Below are 12,905 nucleotides of genomic sequence, written 5' to 3'. Positions count from 1 at the left end.
AGAGATCTGAAGCCACCTGGTACTGACATGTCCTGGGGTTCCCACCTCTAGCGCCCCGCCTTAGAGTTGCCGCACCTACAATAGCACCTTCAGCACAGGGGATCTGCAGGGGCTGGGATTTGTTTTGCGTGGCTGAGGAGAAAGGGGTGATAAGCCATAAGCCCCTGGTCATTTATCCTGACACATTACACTCCAATTTACAACCCAGAACACCGCCTTTGCTAAAGCTCAGCTTGGCCAGGAGTAACCAAAACTTGGGTATGAATAAATTGTGCCGCCTAGTGGCTGTTTTCTGTAACAACAACCTTAAAGCAGCACGTAAGGGCTCGTGCTATTCACAAGGTCTACAAGGCTGAGACAGGCACTATGTCAAGGCATTGCAGGGCCGGGGTTCAAGTGTAAATTAACAACACCTGCCCTCAAAAAATTTAGAGTGGCAGATCATGTAGATAATAGTTCACAACAGGACCGACTTCCAAGAAGCCAACTTCAGGAAGTAAATGTTAACTCATACTGTTTACCTATAAACCCAGAAAGCAAAGATTTTCTTTTGAAGCAGCAAACAGATCTAGAGGTTTTGCTCTACCAGTGTTTATAAGTTATTGCCACAGTTTCCTAGACGCAGGGCGATTTTCTGAGCCTGTGAGAATTTCGAGGACCCGGTTGCTGCCAGAGCCTGGATTATCTGGAACATTCTTAAACTGTTCCTGTTCTGGCTTTGTGCACACGGCACCCAGCCGGGCTCAGAGGGCTAGAACACCTGATGGATTCTTCCCTGGGTTTCAAAGTCCAACCCGGGGCCTAGCTCGGGGTGGTGCCAACACAGATTTTTTGTGAAAATGAAATAAAACCACTAGCTTATTAACAACAACAACTAAAACACAAGCTTGTGTTTTCATCCAACAGAAAACTTTCAAACTGCAAATCCAAGATTGGCAAAGTGTTGGCAAAAGTTGAAGCTGGGTGAAGGGCATACTACCACTCTCTCTAACGTATGATTTTAAGTTTCCAGAATAAGTTTAAAAAATGTACATGACTGTCCATGATACTCATTAAAACAAGGCTCTTCCCGGGGCACCTGGCTGGCTCAGTCAGTGCAGTATGTGACTATTGGACTCGTGAGCTGCATGCTGCGGGTAGAGAGTACTTAAAAATAAAATCTTAAAACAGAACAAAACAGGGCTCTTTCAAGTATGGAGAAATACAAGCTAACACTGGGACTGGGGAGAGGAGTATAGGGAGAGAGGAACACGTGGCTTGCTTTGGATGGTTCTCTGTGCATCTCCGAGATGTTTCGTTGCCTGTAACTATAAGCCTTTTTGAAAGAAAGCACTAATCAATCACTTACACTAAAAAAGAGGCCTCTTCATAAGCAAAAATACTGCATAGGAAAAAATCGTCCCCTCAACACTGAAATGCACCCAAATATATTTTTGCTGGGGACCTGCTGTGAGCTTCACACCGTCTCACGTGAAAGCACGTCCAGAGATTATACAGAATAAGACTGTTGTCCTCCGTGTAAATTGTCTTTCACCAAACAGCTGGTGCTAGGATTACGGGGGTGAATAAAACTTCATCCCTACCCTCTGCGCAAGGCGAAGGACACCTGCGGAAGACACACCTCCCCTCCTGTTGACCTGAGATGTCCCAAGCAAGGACATTTCGTTGCATCCTTAGGGGAGGGCCAGGCTGTCGTAATAGCAGGTTCACGGCTCGAAGAGCCCATTTCCCTTACTCCCAAAGCTCTGGTATAAAGGACGGCCTACCCAGCCTTCTCAGGAACAATTCTGATGATGGAAATTAAAAATGTAAAGCATTCATATGTATATATGTATCAATATATTATATCACATATACATGTACATATACATATATACATACAGTAGAAATCTTTTTGGGGGGGCCCTTTTTTAACCTTCAGCAGGCAAATCTTCCAGAGCACGCTGAAGAGTGACAGGAGGTGGGACAAAAAGGCAGGTGGCCTTGGCGGGAAGAGGGATCTGGACGAAGAACACAACAGCCACAGTAGGGAGACAGGGCTGCGGGAGCCCAGGCCACCTGGCACTCTGAGTCCCCGCGACCAGCCCCTCCCTGGACGGAAGGACCTTCCAGCGCTCGTCACGGCACCGGAAGGTACACAAGGCTCAAACAAGGGGCGCTCGACAACGTCAGTTACAGGGAGAGAAGGGGAGGGTGAAAAGACACTCAAGTCTCAACTCTGAACCCCCTTCTCTCACATTTGTTTCCCTGTAACTCCTTGGAATGCTCTGATCGATTAACTCCAATTTCAGGCCAGCGGAGGACCAAATGGAGTAACGGTCAGTCTGCAAAGTAAGGCTGATGAGAGGGAGGAAATAATAATAAAAAGGACAAATACTTTATAGAGGTTTGCCATGGACCAGTGTACGAATACCCTAAGCATTCCACACCTGTCAACTCATGTAGCCCTCGTGACAGCCTCAGGAGGTTGTACAGTGACCTCTAATTTACACATGAGGACCCGAGACACAGAGAAGTTAGTAAGTGATGAAGCCGAGATTTAAACCGAGGGTCTGAGCCCTGAATCACCAGGCCTTGCTACCTTTCTGTGCGAGGCCCGGCAATGGGGCTGTGAACGTGACCTTGACCAGAGGTTAAGCGTTCTCAGCCCTATTTGTACAGACGGGGAGGTCGAGTCACAGGAGGATTGAGAACTTTGCCCAACATCCTGTGGAAGAGCATTACTCACATTTATAATAAGCAAACTGCAAATAATGATACATGGTGGCCACAAACTTCTCCACTGGGTAGCCTCCTACAACGGGGGTCAGGTTCTTTTCGCACTGTATTTTGCATTCCAGGACTTCTACATAATGATCTGAAAGAATACACACGGGTTTTCAGAGCAGTACATTCATTGGTTTCTTTTTTGTTGTTTTGTTTTTGTTTTCTAGTTTTTAAGTCACTTCTGTACCCAACGTGGAACCTGAACTCACCACCCCGAGATCAAGAGTCACAGGCTCCACCAACTGAGCCAACCAGGCAGCCCTGCGTTCATTAGTTCCTTGAAACTACTTCTGCCCCCTCTCCCTCATGATCCCGGCAAAAGGTAAAGATAATAAAGGTAAAATAGTTGCAACACTTAGGATAAATGGGCTAAAATCCTTAATATACAAAGTTCCTTAAAATCAGTGAGAAGAAGACAAACACCCAATTTAAAAATGACCACAGGATGTTCACAGAAAAGACATGGAAAACATGATTGATAAACATTGGGAAAAGATGTTACACTTCATTTGTAATGAAGAAACACAGTCCAGGGTCCCTGGGTGGCTCAGTCGGTTAAGCATCCAACTTCGGCTCAGGTCATGATCTCATGGTTTGTGAGTTCAAGCCCCACATCAGGCTCTGTGCTGACAGCTCAGAGCCTGGAGCCTGTTTCAGATTCTGTGTCTCCCTCTCTCTCTCTGAGCCTCCCCTGTTCACGCTGTCTCTCTCTCTCAGAAATAAATAAAACATTAAAAACAAACAAATAAATAAATAGGCAAAATTTTTAAAATTTGGTAACACTCAGGCTTAGAAAGAAAATGGTGAAACTCACAGTCTCATATTCTGCTGATAGAAGCAAAACAGGAACACAGGTTTTAGAGACGAACTTGGCAAAATGTATCAAAGTTAAAATACACAAGTTCTCAGACCCAGCAGTCTCCGTCTAGGAAACTTTCTTCAGACATAGGCACACACAGGCAACGTTTGTAACAGCAAACAGACTTGGAAGTAACCTAAATGCCAATCAACAGGCTAGTATTACTCAGCTATGGTGCAGACAAACCACAGAATCTATACACCCTTTCAAAGAGAATAGATAGACCTACATATAACAGAAAGATGTCAAAGACTACATTTCCCAGCCTCCTTTGCAGTTTGGTTGGGGCCATATGAGTAATTGTGCCACTGAAATGTGGACAGCAACAACTAATGAATGCTACTTCCACCACTTCTGGGACTGGTCTCCAAAGTCCCCCACATGATCCTTGGCCCTTTTCCTTTTCTCCCCCGACGCAGTCAGAAGCAGAAGAGGCCAGGATGATGGTGCATATTTTGTTGACAAGACTGTGGAGGACAGGGACTCTCCTACACTTTTGGTAGGAATACAAAATGGTACCATAAAATACTAAATAATTTACAGAGGCATCTACTCTTTGAACTATCAATCCCACTTATGTTGACTTTGAAAACATACCTCCACATTTTGCAAAAACAAAAAAAACTTTAAATTCCCCTTTGCAATATTACATGTAATAGCAAAAGATTGGCACAAACCAAACGTCCATCAGATAACTGAATAACTGTGGAGTATTTTTAAAAAATTTTTTTAACATGTATTCCTTTTTGAGAGACAGCGAGAGACAGAGCCTGAGTGGCGAAGGAACTGAGAAAGAGGGAGACACAGAATCCGAAGCAGGCTCCAGGCTCTGAGCTGTCAGCACAGAGCCTGATGTGGGGCTCGAACTCACTGACTATAAGATCATGACCTGAGCTGAAGTCGGACACTTAACCCACTGAGCCACCCGGGCGCCCCAATAAACTGTGGAGTATTATTTCCCCCACCCCTCAATGGAGTACTCAGCAACAATAAAAAAGAAAGACTATCTCTAGGTGCTACGTAGATATACTGCTAAGTGGAAAAAAACAAAGAACAGAACAGCGTATAAAGTATGGTACCTATTTGGTATGAAAGAAGCAAACATAAAAATACAGAAAAACATATATGTATATACACAAACTTTATAGAGAAAAAAGAATCAGGCAAGAACCTTCCGAACATGCTAAATCGGTATGTGTGTGGTAGTGGGGGAGGGGGTGTAGATTTAGTTCGGACAACAAATTGTCCGAGTCTTGAAGTATCTCTTCACAAATTATGTATGAATATCAAAAGGAAAAACAGTACTGTAGAGAAACTGGGAACTGGAAGTATCTTAACCAGTGCTCAAAAACGAACATCACAGTACGGAGCAAACAGACACCATGTACATCTGGATGCGATACCCTGAGAAGCATACTTCCGTAATGTTCCAGCCCAAAGTGCACAACCTGAATATAATTGTGAGGACACAGAGTAGAAAGTCATACCAAGGGACAGTCTATAAAGTGAGTGGCTTATATTCTTAAAAAATATCAATGGCATAAAGAAAATCAATAGCATAGGGGTGCCTGGGGGGCTCAGTCGGTTAAGCATCTGACTTTGACTCAGGTCATGATCCCACGGTGGGTGGGTGATGGGTGGGTTCCAGCCGTGCACGGGGCTCTGTGCTGACAGCTCAGAGCCTGGAGCCTGCTTCGGATTCCGTGTCTCCCTCTCTCTCTACTCCTCTCCCATTCGCATTGTGTCTCTCTGTCTCTCAAAAATAATCAACAAGACATTTTTAAAAAAATAATAATTTTAAAAAATAAATAAACGTTAAATAAATAAACATAAAAGGCGACCAATTTGTGACAATATTTTTGAAACTTGAGGATGTTACGCTAAGTAAAATAAGCCAGTCACAAAAGGACAAACACTATATAATTCCGCTTATCCGAGGTACCTAGAGCAGCCAAATTCCTAGAGACGGGAAGTAGAACGGTGGCGGTCAGGGGCTGGGGGAAGGAGGGTGGGAGCTGGTGGTCACTGGGCGCAGACTTTCCCCTTGGGGAGGTGGATGGTGGCGGTGGCGGTACGACAATGGACCACACGCTCGCAGATGCCTAACGTGGTAACGCTTTGTATAACGAGGGTCATGAGTCGCTCTTGGGCCCCTTCTTCTTTCTTCCAAACGCCCGTGCGGCATCCGTGGGCCTGCAGGGCTGATCCGGCGGGCCCGCTTTCCAGGCCCGGGCCCGGACACTGGACTCACTTATCTCCCCAGAAGCCCCTGCTAGGTCAATTACACAGTGCCTGCCCAGCTACCCACCCGCCAGAGGGAAGCGCCAAGGCTCCGCCGAGGTCAGCCAAGCCCCCAGGGAGGCGCGCAGACGCCACCGGGCGCCCACCGACCTGCAACGGAAAGGTAGAAGTCCTTGAAGTCCGTGATCTCCCTGGAGCCCTCGCAGGCCGCCAGACACTCGTAAAACGCCTTGAAGAAGTCGGGAAGCGCCAGCTCCATGTCCGTGACCGAGGTCCTCCAGTTCTCGCCGTTGTAGGCTCGCACGGCTCGGATGAACAGGCTCTGGAAGGCAGGGGGGGCGGGGGGGGGGGGGGCGCTGCAGCCGCGAAGGAGGCGGGGCAGCGTGGAGCCCCGCCCCCTCAGTGCCCAGCAAGCCCCGCCCACCTGACCGAACTAGGAGCCGACCCGGAACTGACTTCTTTCTAGCTGTTTCTGTCCTGTGTACAACGAACGGTACCTCCTCATTTAATTCAAAAAGCAGGAGGGGCTCGACGGTAAGATCAGAACAGTGGCCTCCCACGGCCGGGGGTTGGGAAAAAGGCTTGACTGGAAAGGGGCTTGAGGGAACATTTTATTTTATTTTATTTTTTAATTTTTTATAGTTTATTTATTTTGAGACAGAGAGAGACAGAGCGTGAGTGGGGGAGGGGCAGAGGGAGGGAGACACAGAATCTGAAGCAGCTCCAGGCTCTGAGCTGGCAGCACAGAGCCTGATGCGGGGCTCGAACCCACGATCTGTGAGATCTGACCTGAGCGGAAGTCGGACGCTTAACCGACTGAGCCACCCAGGCGCCCCATTGAGGGAACATTTTAGAGGAGATGAAACTATTCCTTTTTTTTTTTTTTTTTTTTTTTTTTTTTTTTACTTCTGAGAGGGAGAGAGACGGGAGGGGCAGAGGGAGACACACACATAGACTCTGAAGCGGGCTCTGAGCTGTCAGCACAGAGCCTGACGCAGGGCTCCAACCCAGGAACTGCAAGATCATGACCTGAGCCCGAGTCGGATGCTGAACCGACTGAGCCCCCCAGGCGCCCCCTGGGACATGAAACTATTCTATACTGTGACTATGGTGGTAGTGACACAATTGCACAGTTTCACCAAAACTCGTCGAATTAAACACTTTTAAAATTGGTGAATACGTTTTAAGTAAGTTACATCTCAATAAAGCCGATTTTTAAAATGGAATCAAAGAAAAGATAGAAATGTGACAGCAGGGACCCTTCCCCCAACAGCTATGTGTAAAAGAGGAAAGCCACGCACTGTGCCGGGCAGTGGAGACGGCAAGGACTTCCTGCCAATTGTTGACTGGACCAGACAGACAGGACTAACTGGGGCTGAGGAAGCCGCTTGGTCTCCGAAGATAAAAGCAGAGACCTTGGGTACATACACCACCCTGCTAGTGTGGGGGGTCAGGTGAGCCTGGAGATGAGCAGGGTCTGCCCTCCCGCCCCCCAGAGTCCTTTTCCAGCTGCTCCAGAACGGCGTTATGTAGGGGCCACCCCTCCGACCTGGACTTTTCACCAAGCTTAAGGTGTCAGCTTGCGAGGGTGACCTCCCCAAACCTCCCGAGCAGGCGGCATCCCCTGGAGATGAGGCAGGCAGGGCGCTGACCGGGCACCGAGCAGCAACCCCAGGCGGCGGGCCCGCAGGAGCAGCAGGGCAGGGCAGCAGGAGGAAAGCCGCCCGTGGACAGGGGCCCGGCCCGCACACGAGGGCCGCCCCACCGCGGCCACCAGGGCTCCGAAGAGGGAAGGAAGGGTCCAGCCGACCCGCAGTTAAGCACAGTCACCCACCACTTGGAAGGACAGAAAGTCAAACGATCACAGAGGAGGGTCTGGGGGGAGTGACCCCCCCACACCACACACCGTACTACACTGCACGCCTGTTGGCATGTGCAGGCACTGGCGAGCAGAGACTGGTGCCTGGCACACAGCGGAAGGCAGCGCTGAAAGTCTGAACGGGGCTCGGGGAGCCCTAGGTTTCCTCTCGCACCCACCTACCCACCCAAGGGATCCCACCTCCCAAAGCTGCTCCTCACGGGAGACCAGTGATCCGTGAGGGCTGGAGGGTCGGGGACCAGGCATGGGAGGGCGGGGGTTGAGGCGTGGGGCTGAGAGGCAGGAAGCAGGTAAGGTCTCTGGCTCGGCTGTGGCGCCCCCATCCCTCTCCCCAGACTGGCTCTCAGATACCAGCAGACAAGCCTGGCCCTCCACCAGTCCTGCAAAAGGCTGGAGAATTCTTCCCTGGAAAACTGAAGGGCCCCCAGAACAGAGATTCTGAGGGTCCCCACCAGTCGAAAAGTGAGCCTGCAGTCTGGTCACACCACAGGAAACCCTGGACCGTGGTTGGGGTCTACCAGCTCCCTGTGGATACTTTGAACACATCCCTCTGGGTTTTTTGTTCGTTCGTTTGTTTCTTTGAAGATTTATTCATTTTTTTCAGAGACAGAGAGAGACGGAGCCTGAGAGGTGGGGGCAAGTAGGGCGGAGAGAGGGAGAGACACAGAATGTGAAACAGACTCCAGGCTCCGCGCTGTCAGCAGAGAGCCTGACGCGGGGCTCGAAGTCTCGAACTGCGAGATCGTGACCTGGGCCGAAGTCGGACGCTTAATTGACTCAGCCACCCAAGGCTCTCCCACACTCCTCTGTTTTCAACCCTTCCCTACCCTTGTTTGTTACCCATGCCCTCAGCACCCATGCTTGACAGTTGCACGCAACATTAAGTGCTCAAAGGGGTTAGGTTCTTCTGCATTCCCTCTCATGAGACTCCCCTTTGCAGATGATCAGTGGTCTCTAACCTATGAAGTCAGTCCTCCAAGCTCCTCGATTCCTTCTCCACCTCAATACATACAGTGTGTGTGTGTCTGTGAGAAAAGTTATGTCTTCTAGTTTCATCAGAAACTGTGTGTTTATTCCTCTATCTTAAAAACCAAATGATCAGGGGCGCCTGGGTGGCTCAGTCGGTTAAGTGGCCGACTTCGGCTCAGGTCATGATCTCACGGTTCATGGGTTTGAGCCCCGCGTTGAGCTCTGTGCTGACTGCCAGCTCAAACCCTAGAGCCTGCTTCGTATTCTGTGTCTCCCTCTCTCTCTGACCCTCCCCTGCTCACACTGTCTCTCTCTCTCAGAAATAAATAAAACATTAAAAAAAAAAACCCAAATGATCAAATGACCTTATTTCTAAAATACAGCATTTCAAGGAAAGGTGGCTTTAGGTACATCATAGAATGTAAAATCTCATTCTTAAATGGGTCACCTTTGTGCTCAAATGCCCATCATTTTTGTTGCCATAATATTCATCAGTGTCATCAAAAATTATTAGAGGCCCTTAGACGTCGATAGCTGTTCATGAAGACCGGCCTCTTCAGCCACTCACACTGTCCTATAGGCTGTGTTAAGAACCCAAAACTACCTCATAGGACTTGGTTTCCAAGTCCTTAATGTAGTCCTCGGCGTCAGGCAGGCTCTTGTAGTATGCCATGTTTCTCTTCATCATTTCGTCATCTGGATGCTTCAGTAGAAAGGTGTGAGCGGCGGCAATGGCTTTTGGAAGATTATTTGCCTAAGTGCAATGAAGAAAGATGAGCTCTCCTCAGTGGAAGATGAGCAAAACAAGAATTTGGCAAAACAAGAATGTTCAGCCCTTCAAGGAACTGTGTTTCATTGACTTCCATGACCCATAGAGATCTGCAGTCTCTTGCTCTCCAGCTCCCAGTGGGGTTCGCCAGCCAGGAGCCCCCATGGGAGCCTGAAGGAAGGCAAGAGGGTGAGGTTGGATTGTCTAGTGTCTTGGCCCCCTCCCTTCCGTCACCTTGGGCGTCGCTGAAGGTCACAGCTCCTTTTAAAGTGGCCCTTTCCAGATAATCACCCTCCTTCCTATGTCCCAGACCTGTTCTCTCCCTTGCCTTTTTGGCTGGGGGGTAGTCACACTTAGCATCACTACTAGCCTTTGTAAATAACCACCCTTAAACATCCCTCCCATTGCCCAGTATGACAACACCACATATTCCAGAAAAATATATTAATCTTTCCCAAAATGCATATATATTCCTAAATCTATTACTATTTTCCCACATCTCTCACAGACCCTCACCTTTCTCGATGACCCCATCACCATTCACCTCTCCATTCACTCAGCCAACATTCACTGAGAGCCTCCTGCATGTCAGCTTCTATTCTAGGAAGTGGGACTGTGACAGTGAGCAAAACAGAAAAAAGAAATCCCTGCCTCCAGTACAGTACACTCGGGCGTGCTTCCCGATCTCCCGGCAACATCGATGAAGGTCTGTGGCCCTGGAGCTTCCGGGTGGGCACCCCTGTGGACAGCGACCAGGAAGGCAGAAGCCCTCCGGGGGGAACCGTGTGTTGGGGTGTGGGCTCCAGAGGGCAGGCGGACAGGGGTACGGACACCTCCCTGGGCAGACCCTCGACCAACGAGCAGAGGGCCCCCACACTGAGGCGCTGTCTGTGCACAGAGGCTCCTTCAGCCAATCCAGAGGGCCGCTCGGAGGTGGGGATGAGGTTTGCAGGCAGAAAATAAAGGGATATTTGGTGCATTCTGGGTGTCTGAGCATCAAAGGTAGCATGTATTTGTATGACATTGCCCCAGGATTGGCACCCAGTCCCTGGAGATGAGGCGGTAGCTACGCCCGAGAAGTGACGGGTGGCAACGATGGGTGGCAGACTCCCAGATGTCTGCGCTGGTGTTTTGGAACCGCAGTGAGTGGCCTGCGTGGGAATGCCTTTGAAAGAGTTCTACAGAAGGCCTTAGCCTCCTGGCCGGAAAAAGGCTAGTCTGCCAGCGAGAAGGAACGGAAGGAGGTATGAATGCAGCTCTTTAAAGCCTCTGCCAATGAAACGGGATTCTCTAACTCTCAGAAGAGCACTCAGAAAAAAGGGCACAGAATGGGATTTTTAAGGTCGCTGACTTGGGATCTGAGTTCTATAGAAGCCCTTCCTGGAGAGGAGAGGGGGATTTATTCACTTCAAGTTGGGCTCTGCTCAACCTCTGACAGGCGGGTTCTGGAGAAGAGGGTGGGGGCACTAAGTGCTGGTGATGTGGACCTAACATAGGCTGATGACATAAAACCCACGGCCCCCACCCATACACCAAGTCGGAAAAGAGAAACATCGCCAAGGAAAAAAATAAACCACACAGTGACCCCAGCTAAAATCACTCCTTCAGTGATTTGCAGTTGAAGCAACTAAGAGAAGAGTCTGGCTTACAAACAAAACTCTCAACCTTTTCCTGCCCCATAAGAGATCTCAAAATACCAACACAGGTGCTATTTTACTGACGTTTAAGTAAAGGGTTTTGAAGAGTAGCCGTGACCATCCCAATCTTTGAGGACAGACACCATGCGGAGGGAGAAAACCTTTGCCTTCTGGCCACATTAAGTAAAACCCTCTTCCCCTCCTCCCTATGCCTCTGGTTTCAAATTCGTCTGTATATAGTGAAGAAATCAGTTTCTACTATTCTCCAGCTTTAAAAATAAAACATTTCCCCCTTGATATATCATGCAGATTTGGTTCAGACAGCAATCTGGAAAAAGCTATACAAAAAAAGAGAGTATTAAGTGAGTCATTTTTAGCTTAAAAAATAGGGCTGGTAAGAGCCAGCCATCATTTTTCACTGTCCTAGAACTTTATTAATCTTATCCCCTGGTTCTATTTTAAAACTGTTGTGTTTTTTTTATTACCAGAACAAACATTCACAAAACCGATACCTTATATAAAAATGTAAGCATAGAAATAACTCAGCTTTTCACCTATTTGGGGTTTTGTGCTATTTTGTTGCTCTTATGAATGCAACGGAACGTGGCTCTGTTTCAAAAATAGGAAAAACAGATCTTGCAGTCCAGCCAGACTCAAAGCAAAGTCAAAACACAAAACCAAAAAACTTCTACCTCCAGAGTCTGGAATATGCCGTGAACCTATTTCTGTAGTCATTAAAATAGAAGCATAAATGCAATATATACCTTTAAAAATCGTTTCCCACGAGGTACAGTAGAAGCGGGGCTTTAAGAGAGCTTTCTTGGCAAAATCTGGTAAAGAGCTGCCAAGTTAAAGTCACTTTATCCAGTAACAGGGAATTCAGCCCATTCTTAAAAGTGTGCGTCCCAGGGGGCGCCTGGGTGGCTCTGTTGGTTAAGTGTCCGACTTCGGCTCAGGTCATGATCTCACGGTTCGTGGGTTCGAGCCCCACGTCGGGCTCTGTGCTGACAGCTCAGACCCTGGAGCCTGTTTCAGATTCTGGGTCTCCCTCTCTCTCTGACCCTCCTTCACTGGCTTTCTGTCTCTGTCTTTCAAAACAAATAAAGACATAAAAAAATTGAGAAAAAAAAACAAAACCCTGTGCGTCCCCAGAGAAAGGGCTCAGAGGATCAAGAACTGCAATTTGTGGCTATTTTTAGCGAGCAATCACAGAACTATAGCGGCCGCAAAGAAGGGGGAAAAGACAACGGTGTGAAATTCTAGATGAAGACGCGGAGAGGCCCCCGCGGACGAACCGCGGGGCACCGTCCGCTCCCCCCGCGGGCGCGTGGCCTCCACTTCCTTCTCTTTCAAAGAGGCTCGGCGGCACCTCAGGCGCTCTTCCCTGAAAGTCGCCGCTCGAGGGGAAAAAAGGGGCTTGAACGGTATACACAGAAAAGAGGAGCCTGTCAAATGCCCGGTAACAGTCATCGGGCACAACGAACTCTCTGCCTCAGAACAACCCCGCCCGGAAAGTAGTTTCATCTCTATTTAAGAAGAACAGACGTTGGACGGTTCCTTCGGCAGGTCTGGGAGGCAGCAGGCGGGGTCGAGGGAGGGGGAGGCGGGGCCGCCGCGGCGGGGGGCGGGGCCCGGCTCTGGGGACGGGGCCCGGCTCTAGGGGCGGACCCCGGCTTCTGAGGGCGGGGCCCTGCTTCTGGGGACGGTGCCCTGCTTCTGGGGGCGGACCCCGGCTCTAGGGGCGGACCCCGGCTTCTGAGGGCGGGGCCCTGCTTCTGGGGGCGG

At 49.2% G+C, this 12,905-nt stretch overlaps 1 protein-coding gene across 1 annotated transcript in view; it reads right to left on the bottom strand.

Moving 5' to 3' along the window:
- LOC120246269 (cartilage associated protein) overlaps positions 1 to 12,905 on the bottom strand; it is a 31,123-nt gene that overhangs the window by 11,023 nt on the left and 7,195 nt on the right. Inside the window, exons 2-5 of the mRNA XM_039253738.1 lie at positions 10,144 to 10,222; positions 9,319 to 9,468; positions 6,017 to 6,188; positions 2,729 to 2,857 (exon numbers count right to left, since the gene is read on the bottom strand). Of these exons, the coding sequence (XP_039109669.1) occupies positions 2,729 to 2,857; positions 6,017 to 6,188; positions 9,319 to 9,468; positions 10,144 to 10,222 (530 nt within the window). The remainder of the gene's footprint in view (positions 1 to 2,728; positions 2,858 to 6,016; positions 6,189 to 9,318; positions 9,469 to 10,143; positions 10,223 to 12,905) is intronic.

The sequence above is a fragment of the Hyaena hyaena genome, unplaced genomic scaffold (genome assembly GCF_003009895.1).
Source record: "Hyaena hyaena isolate Hyena2069 unplaced genomic scaffold, ASM300989v1 scaffold_459, whole genome shotgun sequence".
NCBI lineage: Eukaryota > Metazoa > Chordata > Mammalia > Carnivora > Hyaenidae > Hyaena > Hyaena hyaena.
The sequence above is the reverse complement of the archived record's forward strand: the minus strand, read 5'-3'. Positions and strand labels throughout refer to the sequence as shown.